Source organism: Chironomus tepperi, unplaced genomic scaffold (genome assembly GCF_022539635.2).
Source record: "Chironomus tepperi strain 1889 unplaced genomic scaffold, CSIRO-AGI_Ctep_v1 contig_235, whole genome shotgun sequence".
NCBI lineage: Eukaryota > Metazoa > Arthropoda > Insecta > Diptera > Chironomidae > Chironomus > Chironomus tepperi.
The window spans coordinates 126,992-150,150 of NW_027226357.1; the positions used below are offsets into that span (position 1 = coordinate 126,992).

At 35.1% G+C, this 23,159-nt stretch overlaps 5 protein-coding genes and 3 non-coding genes across 9 annotated transcripts; 3 read left to right on the forward strand and 5 right to left on the reverse strand.

Annotated features, from left to right (window-relative positions):
* Window positions 1-491: 491 nt before the first annotated feature.
* Window positions 492-3,984, reverse strand: LOC139091164 (LHFPL tetraspan subfamily member 3 protein-like). Of its 2 annotated transcripts, none has more exons than XM_070641106.1 (4): window positions 3,847-3,984; window positions 1,356-1,636; window positions 1,169-1,296; window positions 492-1,113 (listed from the first exon to the last, which is right to left on the reverse strand). In XM_070641106.1, the coding sequence occupies exons 1-4, from the start codon at window positions 3,888-3,890 to the stop codon at window positions 847-849; spliced, it is 720 nt and encodes a 239-aa protein (XP_070497207.1). In that variant the 5' UTR covers window positions 3,891-3,984; the 3' UTR covers window positions 492-846. The 2 variants fall into 2 exon arrangements, with proteins under 2 accessions (XP_070497207.1, XP_070497208.1); XM_070641107.1 differs by having other exon boundaries at window positions 3,704-3,937.
* Window positions 3,985-4,409: 425 nt separating this feature from the next.
* LOC139091167 (uncharacterized) lies at window positions 4,410-5,881 on the reverse strand. The gene is made up of 2 exons (XM_070641110.1): window positions 5,691-5,881; window positions 4,410-5,615 (listed from the first exon to the last, which is right to left on the reverse strand). Exons 1-2 carry the CDS (start codon window positions 5,827-5,829, stop codon window positions 5,092-5,094), a joined length of 663 nt encoding a protein of 220 aa, XP_070497211.1. The 5' UTR covers window positions 5,830-5,881; the 3' UTR covers window positions 4,410-5,091.
* Window positions 5,882-5,949: 68 nt separating this feature from the next.
* LOC139091166 (very-long-chain (3R)-3-hydroxyacyl-CoA dehydratase hpo-8-like) lies at window positions 5,950-8,286 on the forward strand. The gene is made up of 4 exons (XM_070641109.1): window positions 5,950-6,143; window positions 6,349-6,475; window positions 6,736-6,965; window positions 7,895-8,286. The coding sequence occupies exons 1-4, from the start codon at window positions 6,046-6,048 to the stop codon at window positions 8,142-8,144; spliced, it is 705 nt and encodes a 234-aa protein (XP_070497210.1). The 5' UTR covers window positions 5,950-6,045; the 3' UTR covers window positions 8,145-8,286.
* TRNAK-UUU (transfer RNA lysine (anticodon UUU)) lies at window positions 6,571-6,643 on the reverse strand. Its single transcript has one exon. It is a non-coding gene; the product is annotated as a tRNA-Lys (tRNA).
* Window positions 7,186-7,258, forward strand: TRNAK-UUU (transfer RNA lysine (anticodon UUU)). The gene has a single exon. It is a non-coding gene; the product is annotated as a tRNA-Lys (tRNA).
* Window positions 7,746-7,818, reverse strand: TRNAK-UUU (transfer RNA lysine (anticodon UUU)). Its single transcript has one exon. It is a non-coding gene; the product is annotated as a tRNA-Lys (tRNA).
* On the reverse strand, window positions 8,265-9,356 carry LOC139091165 (selenocysteine insertion sequence-binding protein 2-like). The gene is made up of 2 exons (XM_070641108.1): window positions 8,837-9,356; window positions 8,265-8,625 (listed from the first exon to the last, which is right to left on the reverse strand). The coding sequence occupies exons 1-2, from the start codon at window positions 9,309-9,311 to the stop codon at window positions 8,288-8,290; spliced, it is 813 nt and encodes a 270-aa protein (XP_070497209.1). The 5' UTR covers window positions 9,312-9,356; the 3' UTR covers window positions 8,265-8,287.
* A 96-nt stretch (window positions 9,357-9,452) lies between these two features.
* On the forward strand, window positions 9,453-10,989 carry LOC139091174 (uncharacterized). The gene has a single exon (XM_070641119.1). It carries the CDS (start codon window positions 9,473-9,475, stop codon window positions 10,904-10,906), a length of 1,434 nt encoding a protein of 477 aa, XP_070497220.1. The 5' UTR covers window positions 9,453-9,472; the 3' UTR covers window positions 10,907-10,989.
* Window positions 10,990-23,159: the final 12,170 nt, after the last annotated feature.

A 23,159-nucleotide genomic window follows, 5' to 3' on the forward strand; every position in this document is an offset into this window, starting at 1 on the left:
ATTCGGTCATCTCGGGTGAGCTTGATTGGATCATTTCGGATCGAACTTAGCTCGGTTTTTTCGAATCAAGCAAAATTTGGGCTTCTCAGGTCGAGCTTGAATCGGTCTTTTCTGATTGAACTTAGTTCGGTCATTTTGGATCGAGCTTAATTCAGTCATTTCGATCAAGCAGAATTTGGGCTTTCTGAGGTTGAGCTTGATTCGGTCTTCTCGGGTCGAGCTTGATTCGGTCTTCTCGGATCGAGCTTGATTTGGTCTTCTCGGTTCGAGCTTGATTCGGTCTTCTTGGGTCGAGCTTGATTCGGTCTTGTTTGATTGAGCTTGATTAGGTCATCTCGGTTTGCACAAAATTAGGCCATCTCGGGTCAAGCAAAATTTGGTTATCTTGGTTCATTCAAAACAAACCTGAATCCACTCAACATTCATTAATGTCTTAGTGTCTAAAATTCTCGGTGACTTCGTAAGTCTCTAGCAATAAAACAATCCATACCTTCCGATTTTCGAAAATTCTTTATTTCAATACGTTTAAAAAAGTTTAACATTCAATTGCATGTCATATTTACAACATGAAAAACAAGGACGGAATGCATTTATAGTACCTAAAATTTCATCTGAGGACGGATTTATATTTTAATCTTAATCCTATTCTATAATTAATTGGTTAGAAAAACAAAAAGAATAGCAAACTTTTGGACATTTGGACTTATTTCACTAAAGATGATACTTAATATTATATTTGAAAATGTTATGCGACGCTTTTGAGCGATTAGTACAAAAAGAAATGTCAGATCATATTTCTGTTACTTTTAAGATTCGATACTATATCTTTCTTCTATGACTACAATATTATGTCTTCGTTTCGTGTTCCATCTCGAATCGAAGCTGAGATTCTTTAAATTGTCTCAATCGTCGTTCTTGTGCGTGATGTTCTGTGAAGAATAGTGACGAGCATACGAGAGCAGCTACAGAGCCAATTGCCGCGAGAATGAAAGACCATCCAAACCAATTATTTGCATAGCCTGGCATCCATTTGTCTCGATTGCCGAAGCATGCAAAGATTATTACTCCTAAACTAGCACAGGTTCCAGTTGCAAGCAGGAGGTAGGCTGTGATCTAAAATGAAAATTAACTTAAATTTGACAATTCAGGTAAATTTCAGATTCGTTACCTTTAACATAAGCAGGAAGTACTTCTGATCAGGTCCACCACAAAGGAAGTACAATAGTACGAGAATCAACGATCCAAAAACTCCAATGAAGGCAAGTGTGAAGAAAAATTGAGTAAAAATCATGAATGCTGCAAGGAAAATAAATCAAATTAGACTTAAAAATAAACTCAAAGAGTCAACAACTTACCAGGCATCAAAAACCCTCGAATCTCATCATAACCCGTCGTAAATGGATCATAAACCCATCGACATCCAACGAAAAATCTCCTCTGATAATCATCATTTACATCTGGTAACGATCGGAAGCAGTGAACCCATAAACCAAGTCGATCTAATTTTGCGCCAGTTATACGATAATCGCTAACAAGCCAACTTGGTGTGGAAAATGCCACAACGATGCAAACGAATGCAATTGCGAAAACTGCAACACCACAGTTCCCAGCCAACGTTCGACGCTTCATATCCTCCCTGAATCGAATTAGAATGAAAATAAAAGGGGAAATAAATAAATATTGAGTATTAGTTTTACATTGTTGTCTAGAGTTATTTTGAGTATATTGAACAGGAATTTGTTTTGGTTCAGTGATTGCACATTTTTTTGCATCGTCTGGTGCTAAATTGGCTTCTTTGGATATTTGGGATGGAATTCTATGAATGCTAGTAAGGTTGAAATGCAATTTAGGAGTGAATATGTGAAAGGAGTCGTTCGAAACCATACAACAGCTTTAACTTTGCTATTGAATTGTTTTAAATTTTAAATGTCAAATGTTCGTTATTTATCAGAACCTTACAAATGTTTTGTTTAGAAGTAGATTTTCCAAATCCTTACAAATGCTTAAGTAGCTGTTGTATGGTTTTAAAGAATCAGATCAATTTTAATTTTATTCAATAAGTTTTGAGACTGTCAATGACATTCCCTAATATGTACAAATAACAGTAATAAGAAGGTGCCAAAAAGAATGTTCCTAATTGCATTTTAATACCACAAAATGCAACAAGTTGTGCAAAAAAAGACTAATGCAAAAAATTTATTTTATTTCCCCTAGTTTTACAAAAGTTCTGAATGAATAGGCAATTGTGCATGCATTAAAGGAAGAGGGTTGTTGAAGATTAAAACTTTTTTCCCTATAAAAATTGTTTTAAATTGTTCTTTTTGCACATAACAAGAATGTACCTGTCTGTTTAACGACATTATTATTAATAGCAGCACCAGGTAGACTTATCATTTTGTAATAATGTCATTGGGAAGGGACTGAATGTATAAATTATAATATGATTTAATAACTTTACCACAAAAATTGCCTACGAAATCATTTTAGCATTGAACTATGTAGGAAAAAAAGCTATATTCTATGACAAATGTCTACATACATATATTTACACATTAGCACAATGGATAGATATTGTGCAATAATGCACAGTGCATTTAAATTATAGAATGAAACAATTGCGGTGCATTGAAAAGATAAGAAGTGCAAAATTAAAGAATTTTTGCCGTTTCTCGTATTTATTCAGCACATGTTTGATTTGATTTTTAGTAGGAACAAATAAATGTTAAGTCATTAATTGTGGGAAAGTTGTAGATAGACACACAAAAGACTTTTTTTTCGCGAGTTGTAGGAAAAACTTATTGTTTTGATTGTTCTAAAGGCTGAATTCAATGAAAATTCACTCGATTTGTTTTGGATTTTCAAGCAAATGTTGACTAGATTTGATTAGGAACTGTTATTGGTGTCAGAGACAATGTTGTTTGATGTCTTGAGGTTGAATTAGACAAAATATGGTCTTTGACTTGATCTAAGTTGGATATATTGAATTTTAATAGTCATTAAGACAGAATCTAAGCTAGTTTAGAACAATCAGGTGTCTGGATGTCGAGACATTGAGATTTTCCAAGACTAACTTAGATTTAGACTTGGTGTCTATACTTATGCACCCTTAAATGACTCAGTCTTCATTATAATCATATTTGAACTAAGAACATTGACACTAAAGTAGCAACTTGACTCTAAACCCTTTAATTCCACTTAAAACTGTTCTTCAAATTCCATTTAAAGCTACAAATATCTAGAAGGCATCAAGTTCCATCCAAAAAACGGAAATCATCGTCATTTTCAGTCATAAATTTCATTCAAGTCACGACTTTTTATTTGCAACTTTTATTTACAATTTCTCGCGAATCAAAACAAAAATATTAAGCATGAAAATCATTATCCAATACAGCCAAAATACAGAAATTCCATGTGAGATCCACAAATATAAAACACAAAATAAACGCACACAATGTTAATTTATCGGGCGTTTTCTCTTCATTAAGACTCTGCATTTCTATAAATTTCGATTTATAAAAATTCGAGAATTTCAACCAAATTAATCACAATAATCTTAGATCTTTATGACACTTGATGTATGTTAGTATATAGTTTGGATATCCAACTAGATTATTCCAATTAGATTTGTCACTAAAATCTCATCCACACGACATAAAAATGAATCACAAAAATTATTAGTAATTTAAACATGGCGTTTACGTACATTATGAACTTTATATATTTTTTTTGGTCAAAATAAGGCACAAAAATCACACAAAACTGATAGAAAGCAGTACAAAAAGTTTTTAAATCCTCTACCAACTATATCAAATGAACACTAAGCAATAACTAATGTCGCTATCTTACAAATTCTTGACGCGCCCTGAGAGCAAATCTGAATTTTGTTGCATGTTGTTCACTTCTTATGATCACTATATATGAGTGGAAGTAGAATAAAAAAAAGTTAAGAGAAGAATTGAATAAAAAAATGTTTTTATATTGTTGTGTGTGCGTCGTAGTTAAGTAAATCAATAAAACTGTGAGCGTTACGAACAAAAAGTTTATAGGCGAGATAATGAGAATCGCGTTGTATGAAAATGTGAGCGGAGTGTGAGAGCGCAAGGTGTGTGTCGATGCCTTTTTAAACTTTTGGTACATGGAAAACGAAAGATTTCAATGACTATCTCTGATTTTAGGATGTGAGCATCAATTCTACATATTAAACCCTTATTATCCCTTAATGTCCTTCAATTTCATACAAAATTTCGCAATATTCTATAAAACCACATTCACGAGTAGCCGTTGGTCAGTCAAAGAGAGAACAATACCTTAAAGAGAATGAGCACAACACTCACACATTCATACCTAATTTCATATACACTTGTTATGATTCTTTTTATGTTAAACAATTTTTTTTATTCTCTTTAAAATTATTGTAAACATTCTAAAATACTCATCATGCAAAAAAAGGTTCATACTCAAAATATTTGAGTATAGGACGGAATTAAAAAGTACTTAAAAATATATTTGATATATTCATTAATAAGAGATTTTTCGTTTTTAAGATTCTAGTGTTGCAAAGGCGTTTAGTTTGAGGACAGAGTCGGCAGTTGATGAATAACATGCTGTTTATGTTCATGCGATCATATTGGCTCACTGATCAGATCTAGGATCACTCGAATACATTTCATTGGTGTGATTTACAATACGTATCTTACGGATATGTAATACATTTGGACAATTATGCTTATTTGGAATGCGATTCATGTTTTCATAGTCTATAGCTTTATGGATTTACTAATTACAGTGATTCCTAATCGCGGAGTGTTCTCTGATCATTTACTGATTACTGATCACTTAACTATTTGATTAATATCATTTAATTTGTATTTCTGCAAGTTCAAGTTGATTTCTCTTCATCCAGACAGTAACATGCTTTCTCTTAATCTTCAAACTTCCATTAATTAGTATTTCCGCGATCGCTTTAATTGAATTTAATTATTTTCATGAATGCCTAACTCTGTCTTTAAGATTATTGCAAAAAGGCACTTATTATCATCAGTTTTTTGTGCAACAGCAACTACAGATCTATTATTTATCCTTAATTCTAGCTTAAATGTCAGTATGACCCCGTTGTCTCATCGTATAAGCTGCTTCTCGATTTCCAATCTCATTCAATCTTTTGTATTTTAATCGTCTGGCTTCAACAATGAATAATATGCCAGCTGGGAACAGCATAACTGATCCTGGACATGCTAATGCAAATGACCATCCCATATGATTATGTTCCCAATTTGGCATCCAATCTCGCGAATCTCCATAACAACCAAATAGAATGACTGCAAATGTTGAACAAAATCCGGCAAGTATCAAGCAACTTCCGTTTGTTATGAGTAGCTGAATGTATCGATCATGATCCTTTGAACATACAAGGAACAAAAGTGTCATCAATATTGAGATAAGTAAAAGTGTGAATCCTAATGTGAAGAAGAACTGGATTGTTATGAAGAATGATGGCAAAACGTAATCATGAATTATATAGAATTCCTCCTCAAAAATCCACATACAGCCATCGAAGATTGTGTCGTAGAATCGATGAATATCGCGGAAATTCTGGAAACACAACTCCCAAAGTCCTAAAATGTATCAAAAATAAGGAATTATTAAGCTTTTATAAAAATAATACAACCACACCCGAAAATTAAACTTACCAAGATTTAAAAACTTTGGATCTTTTAAAACGCCATCATTTACGAGCCAATAAGGCGTTGAGAATGAAATAACAATAAAGACAAATGCACCAAATGTAAATCCAACAGCATATTTCGCGGTTTTCGTTCGTGCTCCCATGATTAAATTAATAAAATGTTATTAAAAATTTCTGTTTGATGTTACTCACTACTTAAGTTCTAAAGATCTATGTTGTGTACTAAAAATTTATGTAAAATATGGCAACGTCGCATTTTTAGAACAAAACAGTAAATAGAGAAATTTCATTAGTTCGGAACCTTTCAACTTTAATTTTTGGTGAATTTAAATTCTGTGGACTCGATTAAATTGCAAAAAATGTCATCGGAAACGGAAAGGAAAGCCCAGAAATCTCGTGGACCATCTCAACTAGCTAAATTCTACCTAATCTTGTATAATGCTGTACAGGTAGCAGGGTAAGTTGCTAATTAAACTTATTACCTCCTCCTTAATATCTTGAATAAATTAATGATGAACTTTGGAATTGTCATATGTTGCTTGGATATATGCAATGGAACTTAACAATTTTATGCCAATTGTTGTGTTGTGCTGCTATGTCATCAAAAATCACCCAATCTGTGCTTTGACGTCACTAATAATTTTCTTTTTTATATTCTTCAGGTGGTCATTTATGCTGTTTCAGCTAATCTCTTACTATACAATCGATAAATCTGTCCAATCAAAGATGACTTTATGGGAATACATCAGCTGGACAGTTATCGTATTCCAAAATGCTGCTGTTTTAGAGGTGATTATTGTTAAAATTTTTCCAAAAAGTGCTTTAATTAATAAGTCCGGTAAGCTGTTTCAATTTCCGGACCAAAAAAGTAGCAAAAAGTATGCCGCCCGAGCAGGGACTTGAACCCTGGACCGTTGGATTAAAAGTCCAACGCTCTACCAACTGAGCTACCCGGGCATGATCACTAGTCTGGCCAAATTACATCCACAATCCCTGAGATCGATAACTTGAAATCAAATACTTAATAAGACTACTTGATATTTTCACAGATCATTCACGTCGCTATTGGAATTGTTAAGAGTAACTTGTTCATCACCACCGTCCAAGTCCTATCGCGTGTGATGGTCGTTTGCGGTGTTATTTTGGCTACACCAACGGGACGTGTTTCACCTGGCGTGCCTTTAGCCTTACTTGCCTGGAGTGTCACTGAAATTATTCGTTATGGCTACTATGCATTTAATTTGATTGGAGCTGTTCCATACTTTATAGTTTATTTAAGGTGAGTAATTTAAATTAAGACATGAGTCTGTTTTAAAGCGGCCGATGTATATCGTAATCTCATCAAAAGTCAGTAAACAGTTAAAACAATAACATTATTTGTACAGCACATTAAATTCTCTACCAACTGAACAATTAACGTTCTACACATATGCTTTAAAAGCACATGGCGATCTCCGTCCGCTGTTTCAAATAGTGCATTTGGCCATAGATCATCATATGCCCGGGTAGCTCAGTTGGTAGAGCGTTGGACTTTTAATCCAACGGTCCAGGGTTCAAGTCCCTGCTCGGGCGGCATACTTTTTGCTACTTTTTGTGTTGAAAAACTTTTTCCATGGCTACTAAGATTGCTTGAGAAGCATTATTTGGTCTGCTGATTGTTTCTTTTTGGAGCTGTTTCATTTTTCATGCCGTTCCGTTTTTTGTGGTTTTGTGGGGAATGGATGTGGCAAGAAAAGTTGTGTTTTGGTTTATATTTTTGTGTATTTTCTTCAAAGTTTTGTGATTAAATTTTCTACAATTTAATTTTTCAATGAAAACCTGATCGATAAATTTAGTCAAATTTTTGAATTTTATCCGTTAATTTTTAAATTTTTGGTGATTAACGTTTAACAAAATGATTCTCTTCGAATCTTAAAAGCACAAAAACTCAGAAGTACCAAAAATAAATTATCAAACTATCATGCTGCATTAAAATCAGATCCAGTGCCATAAATCCACAATAATAACGTCCAAAAAATCAATTCATAATTTTCATCTAAAAAAGTAGCAAAAAGTTTTGCGCCCGAGCAGGGACTTGAACCCTGGACCGTTGGATTAAAAGTCCAACGCTCTACCAACTGAGCTACCCGGGCGAGTTAGATGTTTTAACTTTTGTGACAAATGCCATATTTCAATCGATTCTGATTTCATTTTCCTTATATTTTTCAGATACACAACATTCATTGCTTTATATCCAATTGGAGTTACCGGTGAGCTCTTATGCTTCTATTGGGCACAAAGTCACATTCAGGAATCAAAGCAGTGGAGCATTGAAATGCCAAATAAAATCAATTTTACATTCTCGTACTTCTACTTCATGTGGATTGTTATGCTGTCGTACATTCCATTATTCCCACAAATGTACTTACACATGTTTGCACAGCGCAAGAAGATTATTGGCTCAGGAAATAAACATTAAGGATCAATTTTTTTGTATTAATTAAATTCAGAATACTCAAGAAATTCTGATCGGTTGTGGAGCATCGAATTATTAGGTTTTGGGGATTAATATTTTAAAGCAATAAAAAGTATGTGTGGCTAAATTGTTTCTATAAAAAATATTCATTGTCCTGTTTTATTCTTATAAGATAATTTCTCTTGCTTAACAAGATCTAATAGGATATTAACATTTTCAGTCGTTCCTTGATAGTCAAAAATGCCAATGATGCTTATAGGTACTTTTTTGATCAACAAAAAGCCTAGCTTCCTTCTTTTTAATCCGAATACGTATGGAGTTTTACTTTTATCAGCCATTTCCTTTATTTCAGCTACGAGCTTGTCAATTTGTGGATTTTTCTCAAGATCCGGAGCTATAAAAAGTAGTTTTAGTCGCTCAACATGTAGGAACTTCTTGACTTCATTGAATCCGACCACATATCTGCGGTTTGCTTTTGCTTTAACTGGAATAGATAACAAATATAGTTAGTTATGCTGGTAGAATCAGTTTTAAAGGTAAAATTGGTGTTTGACTTGATAAAGATCCAGAATTGCATGAATAGCACAAAGTGTTAAAATTTGAAGTTACTGAACTAATTCAGAAACGTCAAGCAATTGTCATAGCGTAGAAAATCATCAAATCAGCCAGCCTAATCAAACCAAAATCAAACTTACTTGGATTTTCCTGATATTTGTTAGTCTGATACCTAAATAAATCCGTAATCACAATCTCACTGTAATGCTTAATTTCCGGAGTACTAAAATGATCACAATAGTCACGGAAGTTCCTTGAATGCTGTACAATTGGTTGATTAACTTGTTGATCACAGTTTGTCACTTCCTTTTCCTCAATTTTCAATTCTTCTAGTTCTTCTACAACTTCCTCTATCTTCTCAAGATGCTCTTCATTCTGTAGCTTCTTTTTTATCCGTTCTTTAAGGATTTTCTTCTTCAATGTTGACGGTTTTTTCCTTTTAAATTTTCCTTTTTTCACAGGTTGCGATGAAATTTTCTTGACAAATGTTTTCTTTCTCTTTTTTACATTTTTCTTCTTAGTGACAATAAAATCTGTTAAGCTATAACACTTTGTTGGCTTCCTTGACTTCCGAATTTTACTAATTTCAGTATTGTCAGTTGTCTTATCTGCCATTTTACTTAAATTAACTAAATTATAGAATTTTTATTTACAAAAATCGCTCGCGTCACTAATTTTTGCATCTTTTTTTGTTTGAATTTTCGCGTCAGTAAACATTGTTTTGCGTCTGTAAACAAGTTTTTCGCATCATTTTCGGTAATTTAAAATCAACAAAAATGTTTAGATTTAATTTAATTAAATACCAAATAAGATATCTGAGTAGTGAAGCTAGACTATTGAAAGGAACTTTGACGCTGAGGTTTCATGACTATTTGACAAACAATCATGGCCAGGAAGAGCAACAAAAGTCGAAAATAATTGAGGATATTGAGAAAATTTCAGATCGAGGACGAGGAAAAACGGAAAAAATCAAGATTATGGACAGAAGTTACATGAAAAGCCTTAGGAATCAGCTAAGACATGAAGATATGATTGAGTGCTTAGAGTATTTAGTGAAAATTTATCCAAATCAAATACTTAATTTGAGATTTTTTGATGAAGCTTTAAAAATTCTTTTAGAAAATGACAAAATATGCAGGAAGGAGTTCATTAAGCTGTGCTACTTTATTGGATTCCTGAAGAAGTTTCAACCAGGTCCAAAATATCTAGAATATTTAATTGACAAGTACTTAGATGATAAATTAGGAAGCAACGAACTGAATCGAATGGATTTTGCAATTTTTTGTATCTCAACTTACAAGTCCAGTGTGAGAATCAGCAACAAGAAGTTTCATGACCGACTAATAGCTGAAGTTTTAGCTACAGACGACAATGACACGTACTTATTAGTAGCATTTGTGAAGAGTTTGAAGCAGAATGAGATTGTGTCCAGTCAAGTGATCAACAAATTGAGGGAACTTACTGAAGCTTTTGAGTTTGACTATGCATCTCTAGTCCATATCCTGCCATACATCGCAGACAATAGTATTAAGGATGACAGCTTAATTCAGTTAATCTGCACAAAGTGTATTAACACATTTGATGACAATGTGAGAGCTAAGGACGTCCAGAAGTTCCTACATTCATGTGCCATGCTGAATCTTAAGATGAACAAATCAGATCTCGAGAAACTTGAGAATGTCATTATCAGTAGAACGTCAAGTGATGAATATAAGACACATTTTGATCATTTTGTCAATGCAGCACTGTCTCTGTGGATGTTAAATCATCAATCCAATAAATTAATTAAAATTTTATTTGAGGATTCACGATTTTACAAAACTGGACTGGAAAATAGACTCAAATTGGATTCAAGAAAGTTATTACTGCAAACTTGTGTGGAAATTGAGAAGCCAAAGTGGATTAATCAGTCAAATTCGTCATCATTTTTGGAAACTCGCACATCTCCTGGATATTTGATCAAATCGTCACTAGAAAGAGCTATGAATACAGTTTTGGCTGATAAAAATGGAATTTTCGTTCAACAAATTAAGAATCTTAATTTAGCTGGAATTTTAGTGACTGACAATGATGAGAAGATTCATTATGAGATCCTGGATAGAAATACCTGCTTATCAGATCGAAAGACACCAAATGGAATATTCCAACTTAAATTAAGGCTTTTAAGGAAAAAGAAATGCAACGTTAAGGTGATATCGATATTTAAATAGTTATTTCATAGGTTGTTCCTTAGTTATTGTAGCTTAATCTTAATAAATGATTCCCATTAGACTGTTAGAACTGCAAACCGTAATTTGAGATTTGAATTTTCTTTGGAATTCAATAATTTCATAACGGATTTTTCAATTTTGGATATTTTTGTGTTCCAGTTCAAAAATTTCTAACGGATTTTTCAGATTTGAATCTTTTGAACTTCAGTTTGTTCTAAATTTAGTACAAGATTTGGTAAACAAATACAAGTTCATCGACCTTCAATGCATACTCAGGATGTGACCAAAGCATTCATTGACCCGAATATTTACATCATGTCCAACAAAATTGCAATACTATACCATCCATATTTCCGCCATCTAAGCTTCATCCTGTTTCAAACATTCAAAAAAAAATTGGAAATCACGAAACAAGCATCACAGACTCAAATATTCATCAAAAACATGTTTTAAAACTCACTTTTTTCAGTAGCATACATCATAATGCAGAAGGTAAATAAGAAGTAAAAGGTATAAAATAATTGACATGCACATCCGTAGCACATCAAATACTTGGAAAAATTTGAAGCTTTTTTTTTTTTTGTGAATGATAAATTGATATGAATTGCCATGGGATCACTCGTCCGTTTTGCCTTATTTGAAAGATATGGAAAAAAAAAGTTTTCTAGTAAATAAGTCATGAATGTTCACTTTACTCTTTGATGTGTTATGGATGGGGCTTTGGATGTGGAAAAGGAGGTTGGGAGGAGGCAGATTAGGTTGGCTGGATGGTGACATTAGCGTATGACTCGATGGTGGCTTAATATTTGAGAATTGAAGCTGAAAATTTTGGGAATTGGACAGATTTTTGGCCGAAATTTAAGAATTTGACAGAATTTCAGCGGATATTTTGAAAATTGACAGAAGCCGAAATTGTTGAATTTTGACAGATTTTTGGCCGAAATTTTGAAAATTGGACAGAACAGATTTTTGAAAATTTGATCGAATTTTGACTGAAATTTTAAAAATTGACAGAATTTCAGCCGAAATTTTGAATTTTGACAGTTTTTAGCCGAATTCGTGAAAATTTCAATTTCTAGCCTAAATTCGAAAAATTGACAGAATTTCTGATCTTCAAAACTGCGCTCTAAACCCAAATCCACTTCCAAAACAAGACCCCCATCAGTCCCCCACATTTCACGTTATTTCCACAATTCTAAAATAATTTATATGCTCAATGCACATCAAGCTTTTCTCATTTTTTAATCATTTTGAGTTTGAAACATCCATCCATGCTTGCATGTTTGCTCCTTTTTTACAAAAAAAAAATTATTTTCATTTTTCTTTTCATCCAAGAGAGCATTGGCAGAGCCATCACAGAAAAAGGAATAAAAAAAAAACTCTTTTTTTGTGCTTAGCAAAGTAAAACGTTTAACGTGATATGCTTTACAATCAAATTTATCCTGCTTGTTGGATGTCTGGCTGTGTGTCGATGAATAAAAGGAATGGATGAATGGTGGTAATGTAATGTAATATAATAGAAGAATACTAACAGCTTCTGCCTTTTAAGCAAAAAAAAGCAAGCTTAATTTTACTTTTTGAAAAGAAATGAAAAGTAAGTGGATGGGAGAAATGGTAAGTTCTGGTATAGACATGGGTGTGCTTTTATGATTGACGAGGAAGCTCTTAGGAGAGATAGAATTGGGGTGCTTAATGGTTTTGTGATGTGGTTCTGGAGAACGGGCTTGTAAATCTGGTCTTTATGGTCTATATAATGAATGGGAGACCCAGTCTCTGGTAGGAATCGAACTCACAGACTCACAAAAGAGCGGCACAGATGTCTATCCACTCGGCCACAGAGACGTTATTCTCAAATTAGCAGATTCGACTTTATAAGTCTCTGTACCTCAAATTCCTCTTTGTCCAGGCACAATAGCTTGATAAAGCACAATATCCTTGCTCTGGATCCACAATTAGTCTTCCAAATCCATCTGGTCTCTTCCAAATTCAACATCAATTCACTTTCATCGATCCTTGATTGCATTTTTAAGTTTCAAGGCATCCTAGCTTCCCATAGCCAACAAAACATCCATAACATGCTAAAGAATCCTCCCTTTTCATGAAACCCACCTCAAAATTGACAATAAGTTACCATCCAATGTCCACTTTGTCTCAACTTGTCCATAATTCTCCTTTCACATACACACACACACAGTCAGTACGATGATGATAAACGGGATGATGGTGAAGTTTAAGGAGAAATAAAAAATTTGTAACGTAGCTATGAGTTTTTCAATTTCAACTTTTCTATGCTGTACTTTTCCTCTTTTTCTTCCTTTAAAAGAGCTCAATATATATAAAAGAAAAAAGTTTTATTTTTGGAAGAAAAAGGATGGAACTATGAAGAAGATATAGATGAGGTTATGTACAGATTGGTGAGGAGCGGACTTCCGTGGTTTTGGGTGGATGATCAAGGATATTGGGGACATTGAACTAGACCTAGATAAAGCTTTAGGCTAGACCTAGACTCAGATGTAAGTTAGACCTAGACTCAGATGTAGGCTAGACCTAGACTCAGATGTAGGTTAGACCTAGACTCAGGAGTAGGTTTAACCTAGACTCAGATGTAGGTTAGACTTAGACTCAGATGTAGGCTAGACCTAGACACAGATATAGGTTAGACCTAGACTCAGATTTAGGTTAGACCTAGACTCAGATGTAGGTTAGACCTCGACTCAGATGTAGGTTAGACCTCGACTCAGATGTAGGTTAGACCTTGACTCAGATGTAGGTTAGACCTAGACTCAGATGTAGGTTAGACCTTGACTCAGATGTAGGTTAGACCTAGACTTAGATGTAGGTTAGACCTAGACTCAGATGTAGGTTAGACCTAGACTCAGATATAGGTTAGACCTAGACTCGGATGTAGGTTAGACCAAGACTCAGATGTAGGTCAGACCTATACTCAGATGTAGGTTAGACCTAGACTCAGATGTAGGTTAGACCTAGACTCAGATATAGGTTAGACCTAGACTCAGATGTAGGTTAGACCTAGACTCAGATGTAGCTTTGATCTAGACTCTGACATCAACACCCCCTCACCACCTGGAAGTTCAACTCTCCCTTTACAAAACTTTTACTTACTAGATCTTTTTTTTTGCAAAAGCATACATGCTCTTTATGGGATTTAAGCGATTTAAGTTGTAGAAGAGTTCATGGTATACAGCATGTATCAATCCATTGTGTGCGGATGAATGAATAAATGTTATACTCTATTCATTTGTTTGCCTCATTTTTCTCATATTTGCCAGCATTTCTTATTCTCTTATGTGCGATCAAAGCTTACGTCAATGGAACAAAATTTCAATAAGAGTGAAAAAAAAAAAACTTTTTTTTCTTTTTGAAATTTTACAGAATGGAAGTGGAAGTTTAAAATATTTATGTAGAGCTTTGGAGCTGGGGTCAGTCGCTTATGAGGTCTCATGATAGTGATTTTGTGGTTCTTTTGGTTTGGAATGATACAGGAGTTGCTGTATGCAATGTTTTCTGCAGTAAGCAACCTTTGGATTTCTGGATTAATACAGAATCTCATTCTATGGTCTAGTGACATATCGAGTAATCATTGGGACTGGTTACATGAGCATATCTGATCCAGAATCAGTAATTTGGGCTATTTCCATTAAAATAGCAAAAGAATCGTACCCTAGCGACCCCTTGCCCAACTCTCCTTTTCACCCATCCATCCCAAAACCCAAACCATGCACATCACATCCCCACATCCCCAATTCCTTCAGTGAATCTCTAAGATTATTAAATATTTTCATTCTTTGAGACTTTTTTCTTTCATATTTGAATGGATTGGAAATGATCAACTGTGACACGAGTAAGTGATGTCTTCATACATAGAATGAGCAATTGAATTGGATTTGGATATTTGAATTTTTTACTCTTTTTGAGTACATATTTTTTTGTAGCTTTTGAAGTAGAATGCACTTGAGTGAATAAAATATTTTTTTTTGCAGTCTTATGGCTGAATGGGTTTGAATTGATGTGCGAGATTTGAGCTTTTTCTTTGGATTGATAAGGTTTGGAAGCTTCTGTGCTGATTTTGGATTTTTAGATGGATGGTATTAGATACTTGGTGGAAGGTACAGTAGCATAAATCGGTTAATCGGTCAAAAGTTCGGTCTTGACTCTGATTTTATACTGGATTCAGGTTAGGTTCGGCACCATAACAGAGTCAAGCCAACCTAGCGTGTACAAGTCGGTTAATCTCATCAAAAATCAGTTCATAATCCAGCGTGGCTCTGACTTGATCTTGGATTCGGTTTAAGTTCAGTACCATGCCAGAGTCAACAAGTTGGTTACGATCCAGACTGTGGAAATGTCGAAGATGGCCGTTATTTTTATTTTCAAAAATATAAATGACCGTTTAATTTTGAATTCAGATTGACCGTTATAAAACTTCCTCCTTCGTTTTATTATTAAGAAAACCAAAAATTTGTTATGAAATTCATTATTTCTTAAACTTTGAATCATATTTAGGTCGTGTAATTACAAATCAAGCTTCATGTGACAGTTTAAATCGAAAATTTACAGATTTTTACATCGATTTTTATAACGGTTAAAATTACGACTCCCTTCGACGTTTTTTGAATCCTTCGACATTCAGTGTCGAAGGATTTCGACGCTCAGATTTCCACAGTCTGATTCGATCAAAGATCCAGCTTAAAGTCAGCGTGATTCTAATTGATAACAGATTGAGTTTAGGTAAGCGTGACTCAGATTTGATACTGGATTGGGTTTAAGTACGGTATCATGCCAGAGTCACTCCAGCCTATTGTGTACAAGTCGGTTAATTGAGCAGAAATCCGATCCAGACCAATGTTACTCTAATCTGACGTCAGATTATGGTTAAGACCAGAATCATACCAGAGTCATACCAGCCTAATGTGTACAAGTCGATCAGAAATCCGGTCAAGACCAGTGTAAGTTTGATCAGATATCAGATTAGGGTTAAGACGAGTACCAAGCCAGAATTAAGGCAGCCTAATACCGGCTCTCGGAACGATTAACCGACGGAAAGTTACAAGGAATGAGCAGCATTCGATAACCTTAAAATTGAACTAAGAAATTAACCTCCAATTTGACAATCAAATTTCCCCAAAATAAATCTAATTCCTCCACCGTCAAGCTTCCTTCCCATCCCTCCCAAAGTATAAAAATAATAAAATATTACCAAATGTCATAGGTGTGAACGCCGTGTGTAATCAATTGGGTAATATAAAGAGAGTTCACATATGGGAATGCATGAAGCATAATGGTGCATGTGGAGCTTATAACTTACTATGTTACTTACATGAATGCAACACACAAAAAAAATGTTGAAAAATTATTGAAAAAGTTTTGCTTTTTTTGTTCTTCTTGTTCCGTTCTTAAACGACGCCACTGATGCAATGAAGTAGAAAAAAAAGAGAAACTTTTTTATGCCATAAAATAGATTTGAAACGATTACCTCGGAATGTAATCGATCACGTTCAGCAATTTTTTCCATACTTACTGCTCAGTTTCTTTCTAACAGTTCAATTATGTCAAAAAAAATGGGGATGTAAAGAATAAGTTTATTTTTTGCAAACTTTGAGATTTTTTTTCTTTTTTTGGAAGTAACTCTTTTGGATGGAATTCATAGGCTAACTGATTTTGGAGGAATGTCTGGTGGTTATTATGACTGTGGAGAGTATTTAGATGCCTATAAGATTACTAGGAAAGCAAATGGTGTAAAAATGGTCGAAAATCCGGATACATACTGATTTGAGTCTGTCCTGAGTCCGGATATCATCGGATCTAGTCAATGGCAAGAACAATGCTTGCTTGGGACCGGATTTTCAGCGATTGTGTGTTCCGGGTACCAGCATACTGTACACTTACTTCGCTGAGGGTACAGATTGATTGTGAATCATAATTAATCATTGAAGCCACCTGAAACTGGATCTATTGTAGTCTGCAATTGAGTTGACATCACACAATTGGAGTTAGACTGTATTGGACTCAAAATGAACTTTAAAATTGGACTCTACTGGACTCCAAGTGGATTTCATTGTCAGAATCTGAAATGGCGTCTTACCAATTCTGGTCTGCGAAGACAGTAACACAGTAACTCAGTAACTGATTTTAGTAAGCAAATTCAACATGTTTGTGACTTTGTATGTTAGCTTAAGATGCTATAAATAAGATGAAACCCAGAAAACCTAAGCAGATTGAAGAATTTTGTCCAAAAAGGGAAGTAGATGAAGAGTGGAATGGTGTTGCCCCATACCTCCTTACTCAATAGATCCCTAATTTTAGACAAATCAAAGGATACCAAAGAGTCATTCGAAATTAGGATATGTAAAGGATCCAAGAAGAACGACCAATAAACTCATGAGGGCAAGCTGTTAAAGGAGACATTATTGCATTTTATACGTGGTGCCAGGTATGTAGGTTAGCCAGCAATAGTGCCAAGCTCAGGCGACATATGCGAGATGTCATGGATCTCGGTTGATCTTTACGGCGTAGTACAAAGTTAGTAAGTAAGAGACATCCAGCATTCAATATTTAAACAAATTTCATTTCCTAACAACCTGATTGCAAGTTCATCAAAAGCTTCTCGAAAATATAACCTCAATACTTAACTCAACCAGCTTTTCTTCCTATAGTTAATTCATTTGCTCTCTACTCTCCTTAATTTTCAAGGAAAGTTCGAAAAACTTTCGCAATTTTTTTTTTCTTCATGAAAAATTTTCCGTCTGACTAGCAAAAGCAATAAATGATAAATAAATTATCGTTTGTGAGTTACTCAACTTTGTTTTTTCTTCTTTTTTAGTCTTGCTGACAGAGAATTTTTACTTCTTATTTATGGTTTTCCCGTAGGTGGATGGCATGAATGGAAATTATTTTTGTTATGTTTCCTAATTTATTTGACATAGTTTGTAATTTTTTTTGGTAAGCACGTGAGATGAAAGACCGCAAGATTTGGTTCTTTTTTTGGAGTGGATAATGTGTTTGGTGAGTTGGTAGGATTTTTGGGGATGTTGAGGGATGTATATACCTGGGGGAATTTGTTTATACCCAGGCGGAATCCGAAAATGTCTTGGATTGGTTGTGTTGATAACGACGCTAGAGTTCTCAATATCACAAATTGACAGAAGTTATCGAAAGATAGAGCTGTCTACAGGCGTTCTTTAAACGCGGGAAACCCCGTGCGCCCCAGCCAAGGAAGTAAGTAAAAAGGGGGAATATCTCCATGTCGAGAACATCTTGGGCAGAACATCTTGAGTGGTCTTGACGCGGGTATAATGATGGGTACTTGATGAGAGCGGACTTCTACCCATTTTTATGACAAAAAAAATGCAGTTCGCTGGATTTTGTCGCTTGAAATGTGAGGAAAATTCACAAAAAAATTAGGGAAAGTCGTGAGATCTCCTAGAGGCATAGCCAGGGGATCAGAGGATACTTTTTCTTTATCCTCTAACTTGGAAGACACATGGCATGCAAACGGCCTAAATTCGGCCTCAGACCATCTTGACTCAAGCTTCATATTTGCCAGCATTTCTTATTCTCTTATGTGCGATCAAAGCTTACGTCAATGGAACAAAATTTCAATAAGAGTGAAAAAAAAAACTTTTTTTTCTTTTTGAAATTTTACTGAATGGAAGTGGAAGTTTAAAATATTTATGTAGAGCTTTGGATGTGGGGTCAGTCGCTTATGAAGTCTCAAGATAGTGATTTTGTGGTTCTTTTGGTTTGGAATGATAAAGGAGTCGCAGTATGTAATGTTGTTTGCAGTAAGCAACCTTTGGATTTCTGGATTAATACAGAATCTCATTCTATGGTCTAGTGACATATCGAGTAATCATTGGGACTGGTTACATGAGCATATCTGATCCAGAATCAGTAATTTGGGCTATTTCCATTAAAATAGCAAAAGAATCGTACCCAGCGACCCCTTGCCCAACTCTCCTTTTCACCCATCCATCCCAAAACCCAAACCATGCACATCACATCCCCACATCCCCAATTCCTTCAGTGAATCTCTAAGATTATTAAATATTTTCATTCTTTGAGACTTTTTTTTTTTTCATATTTGAATGGATTGGAAATGATCAACTGTGACACGAGTAAGTGATGTCTTCATACATAGAATGAGCAATTGAATTGGATTTGGATATTTGAATTTTTTTACTCTTTTTGAGTACATATTTTTGTAGCTTTTGAAGTAGAATGCACTTGAGTGAATAAAATATTTTTTTTTGCAGTCTTATGGCTGAATGGGTTTGAATTGATGTGCGAGATTTGAGCTTTTTCTTTGGATTGATAAGGTTTGGAAGCTTCTGTGCTGATTTTGGATTTTTAGATGGGTTTGGTTCGGTTGCCCGCTGATCACTTGCCCACTGATTGTTTGCCCACTGACATTTTCCCACTAATCTTTTTCCCACTGGTACGCTTGCCCACTGGTACTTTTCCCCATTGATTTTTTCCCCACTGATTTTTTGCCCAATGGTACGTTTGACCACTGGAAGTTTTGCCTGCTGTGCCCACTGGTACTTTTCCCCACTGATTATTTTCCCACTAGCTTTTTGCCCACTGGTTTGTTTGCCCACTCGTATTTTTCCCCACTAGTACGTTAGCCCACTAATTATATTCCTTCAAAATCAATGCGTTTGAAGTCCTGCTTTGCCTGGCTTCCTGGCTAGACTTCGGGGTTAGAGACTTAGAGACTTCGGGGTTTTCGCATTCGTTGGTAAACACTTTTGGTTTTTGTACTTGATTACCCTTAACATAGTGTGTCTGGAAGTTAGCTAGATCTTATTATGCTGCACATAATTTGACTGGTTATTCTCTAGATCTTATTTTATGATCATGTTGTTTCTGGTTTCAAAATAGATATTGTTAACAGAAATGACTTCAGAGTTGTCAAATAGATGTCTGTGGGTAGGTGCCTAATCATTGACTTTGTCTAGACATAACCTATGGAAAGGCAAACAAATTTTCCTTCTTGTAGGTTTGCCTAGCCAAAGGCAAATCTAGACAAAGGTACTGACTAGTCAAAGGCAATCGATTTTGCCTTTGCCTAGGTACTGCCTATAATAGGCATGGCTATGCTAAGGCAAACCTAGCAGATTTTTTCTCATTTTTCAAAAAATAATAGGCACCTACCTGAATCTACAGTAGGTTTGGCAAAAACTATTGCCTTTGGCTATGCAGTACCTTTGTCTAGATTTTGCCTCTGGCTAGGTAAGCCTACAAGAAGGTAAATTTGATTGCCTTTCCAAAGGTAATGTTCAAAAGCCACCATGATACAGCTAGGCATCTATTTGATAACTCTGAACATATCATTTCTGTTAACTATATCTATTTTGAAACCAGAAACAACATGATCATAAAATAAGATCTAGAGAATAACCAGTCAAATTATGTGCAGCATAATAAGATCTTGCTAACTTCCAGACACACTATGTTAAGGGTAATCAAGTACAAAAACCAAAAGTTTTTACCACCGAATGCGAAAACCCCGAAGTCTCTAAGTCTCTAACCCCGAAGTCTAGCCAGATGCCAGTCAAAGCAGGACTTCAAACGCATTGATTTTGAAGGAATATAATCAGTGGGCAAACGTACTAGTGGGGAAAAATACGAGTGGGCAAACAAACCAATGGGCAAAAAGCTAGTGGGAAAATTTGGGGAAAAGTACCAGTGGGCAAAGAAGCAGCGGGCAAAACTTCCAATGGTCAGATTGGGCAAAAAATCAATGGGGAAAAAATCAATGGGGAAAAGTACCAGTGGGCAAGCGTACCAGTGGGAAAAAGAGTAGTGGGAAAATGTCAGTGGGTGTAGTGAAAATGGGCAATCGACATAATCCTTTTAGATGGATGGTATTTACTTGGTGGAAGGTACAGTAGCATAAATCGGTTAATCGGTCAAAAGTTCGGTCTTGACTCTGATTTTATACTGGATTCAGGTTAGGTTCGGCACCATAACAGAGTCAAGCCAACCTAGCGTGTACAAGTCGGATCTCATCAAAAATCAGTTCAAAATCCAGCATGACTCTGACTTGATCTTGGATTCGGTTTAAGCTCAGTACCATGCCAGAGTCAACAAGTTGGTTATTCGATCCAGACTTAATGTCGAAGATGGCCGTTATTTTTATTTTCAAAAATATAAATGACCGTTTAATTTTGAATTTAGATTGACCGATAAGAAAACCATGAAATTCATTATTTCTTAAACTTTGAATCATATTTAGGTCGTGAGCTTCTCGATTTACAGATTTTTACATCGATTTTTATAACGGTTAAAATTAATTTAAAATTTCGTCAGATTCAGTGTCGAAGATTTCCAGATTTCCACAGTCTGATTCGATCAGATCCAGCTTAAAGTCAGCGTGATTCTAATTGATAACAGATTGAGTTTAGGTAAGCGTGACTCAGATTTGATACTGGATTGGGTTTAAGTACGGTATCATGCCAGAGTCACTCCAGCCTATTGTGTACAAGTCGGTTAATTGAGCAGAAATCCGATCCAGACCAATGTTACTCTAATCTGACGTCAGATTATGGTTAAGACCAGAATCATCAGAGTCATACCAGCCTAATGTGTACAAGTCGATCAGAAATCCGGTCAAGACCAGTGTAAGTTTGATCAGATATCAGATTAGGGTTAAGACGAGTACCAAGCCAGAATTGCCTAATACCGGCTCTCGGAACGATTAACCGACGGAAAGTTACAAGGAATGAGCAGCATTCGATAACCTTAAAATTGAACCTACAAATTAACCTCCAATTTTACAATCAAATTACCTCCTAAAACCACCCAAAATAAATCTAATTCCTCCACTGTCAAGCTTCCTTCCCATCCCTCCCAAAGTATAAAAATAATAAAATATTACCAAATGTCATGGGTGTGAACGCCGTGTGTAATCAATTGGGTAATATAAAGAGAGTTCACATATGGGAATGCATGAAGCATAATGGTGCATGTGGAACTTATAACTTACTATGTTACTTATATGAATGCAACACACAAAAAAAAATGTTGAAAAATTATTGAAAAAGTTTTGCTTTTTTGTTCTTCTTGTTCCGTTCTTAAACGACGCCACTGATGCAATGAAGTAGAAAAAAAAGAGAAACTTTTTTATGCCATAAAATAGATTTGAAACGATTACCTCGGAATGTAATCGATCACGTTCAGCAATTTTTTCCATACTTACTGCTCAGTTTCTTTCTAACAGTTCAATTATGTCAAAAAAAATGGGGATGTAAAGAATAAGTTTATTTTTTGCAAACTTTGAGATTTTTTTTCTTTTTTTGGAAGTAACTCTTTTGGATGGAATAGGCTAACTGATTTTTGGAGGAATGTCTGGAGGTTAATATGGATGTGGAGCAAATTTAAAACACGGTGTAAAAATGGTCGGAAATCCGGCTATTCACTGACTTGAGTCTGACCTGAGACGGATTACATCGGATCTGGCATCAATGTCAAGAGTAATGCTTGCCTGAGTCTCAATTTGTAGCCATTGTGGGTTCAGAGTTTCTTACTTACTGTACACTTACTTTGCTGACGGTACAGATTGATTGTGAATCATAATTTAGCTTGGATGTCATCTGAAACTGGATCTATTGCAGTCTGCAATTGAGTTGACATCATACAATTGGAGTTAGACTGCAATGGACTTTAAATGAACTTCAAATTCGGATTCTACTGGACTCCAAATGGATTTCATTGTCGGATTCTAAAATGGTGTCTTGCAAATTCTGGTCTGCAAAGCACAGTAACTGATTGTTGTAAACAAATTCAGCATGTTTGTGACTTTGTATGTTAGCTTAAGATGCTATAATTAAGATGAAACCCAGATTAAACAGATTGAAGAATTTTGTCCAAAAAGGGAAGTAGATGAATAGTGGAATGGTGTTGCCCCATACCTCCTTACTCAATGGATCCCTAATTTTAGACAAATCAAAGGATACCAACGAGTCATTCGAAATTGGGATATGTAAAGGATCCAAGAAGAACGACCAATAAACTCTTGAAGGCAAACTGTTAAAGGAGACATTATTGCATTTTATACGTGGTGTCAGGTATGTAGGTAGTAGCCAGCAATAGTGCCAAGCTCAGACGACATCTGAACAAGATAATGGATAATAATTGATCAGTACGGTCAGCGAAACGAGTAAGCAAGAACTCCAACAATTTATATTTTGACAATCTTCATTTCTGTACTACCTGACTGCAAGCATAATCA

What these genes read in the sequence shown, in the direction of transcription:
- LOC139091164 (XM_070641106.1), bottom strand. Translation starts at nt 3,890, where the DNA reads ATGCAACAAAATTCAGATTTGCTCTCAGGGCGCGTCAAGAATTT. An exon ending in TCGAGGGTTTTTGATGCCTG is followed by an intron (nt 1,297 to 1,355) that starts GTAAGTTGTTGA and finishes TTTTCCTTGCAG; the next exon opens with CATTCATGATTTTTACTCAA. An exon ending in ACTTCCTGCTTATGTTAAAG is followed by an intron (nt 1,114 to 1,168) that starts GTAACGAATCTG and finishes TTTTCATTTTAG; the next exon opens with ATCACAGCCTACCTCCTGCT.
- LOC139091167 (XM_070641110.1), bottom strand. Translation starts at nt 5,829, where the DNA reads ATGGGAGCACGAACGAAAACCGCGAAATATGCTGTTGGATTTACATTT. An exon ending in TCCAAAGTTTTTAAATCTTG is followed by an intron (nt 5,616 to 5,690) that starts GTAAGTTTAATT and finishes GATACATTTTAG; the next exon opens with GACTTTGGGAGTTGTGTTTC.
- LOC139091166 (XM_070641109.1), top strand. Translation starts at nt 6,046, where the DNA reads ATGTCATCGGAAACGGAAAGGAAAGCCCAGAAATCTCGTGGACCATCT. An exon ending in AAAATGCTGCTGTTTTAGAG is followed by an intron (nt 6,476 to 6,735) that starts GTGATTATTGTT and finishes ATATTTTCACAG; the next exon opens with ATCATTCACGTCGCTATTGG. An exon ending in TACTTTATAGTTTATTTAAG is followed by an intron (nt 6,966 to 7,894) that starts GTGAGTAATTTA and finishes TATATTTTTCAG; the next exon opens with ATACACAACATTCATTGCTT.
- LOC139091165 (XM_070641108.1), bottom strand. Translation starts at nt 9,311, where the DNA reads ATGGCAGATAAGACAACTGACAATACTGAAATTAGTAAAATTCGGAAG. An exon ending in CAAATATCAGGAAAATCCAA is followed by an intron (nt 8,626 to 8,836) that starts GTAAGTTTGATT and finishes TATCTATTCCAG; the next exon opens with TTAAAGCAAAAGCAAACCGC.
- LOC139091174 (XM_070641119.1), top strand. Translation starts at nt 9,473, where the DNA reads ATGTTTAGATTTAATTTAATTAAATACCAAATAAGATATCTGAGTAGT.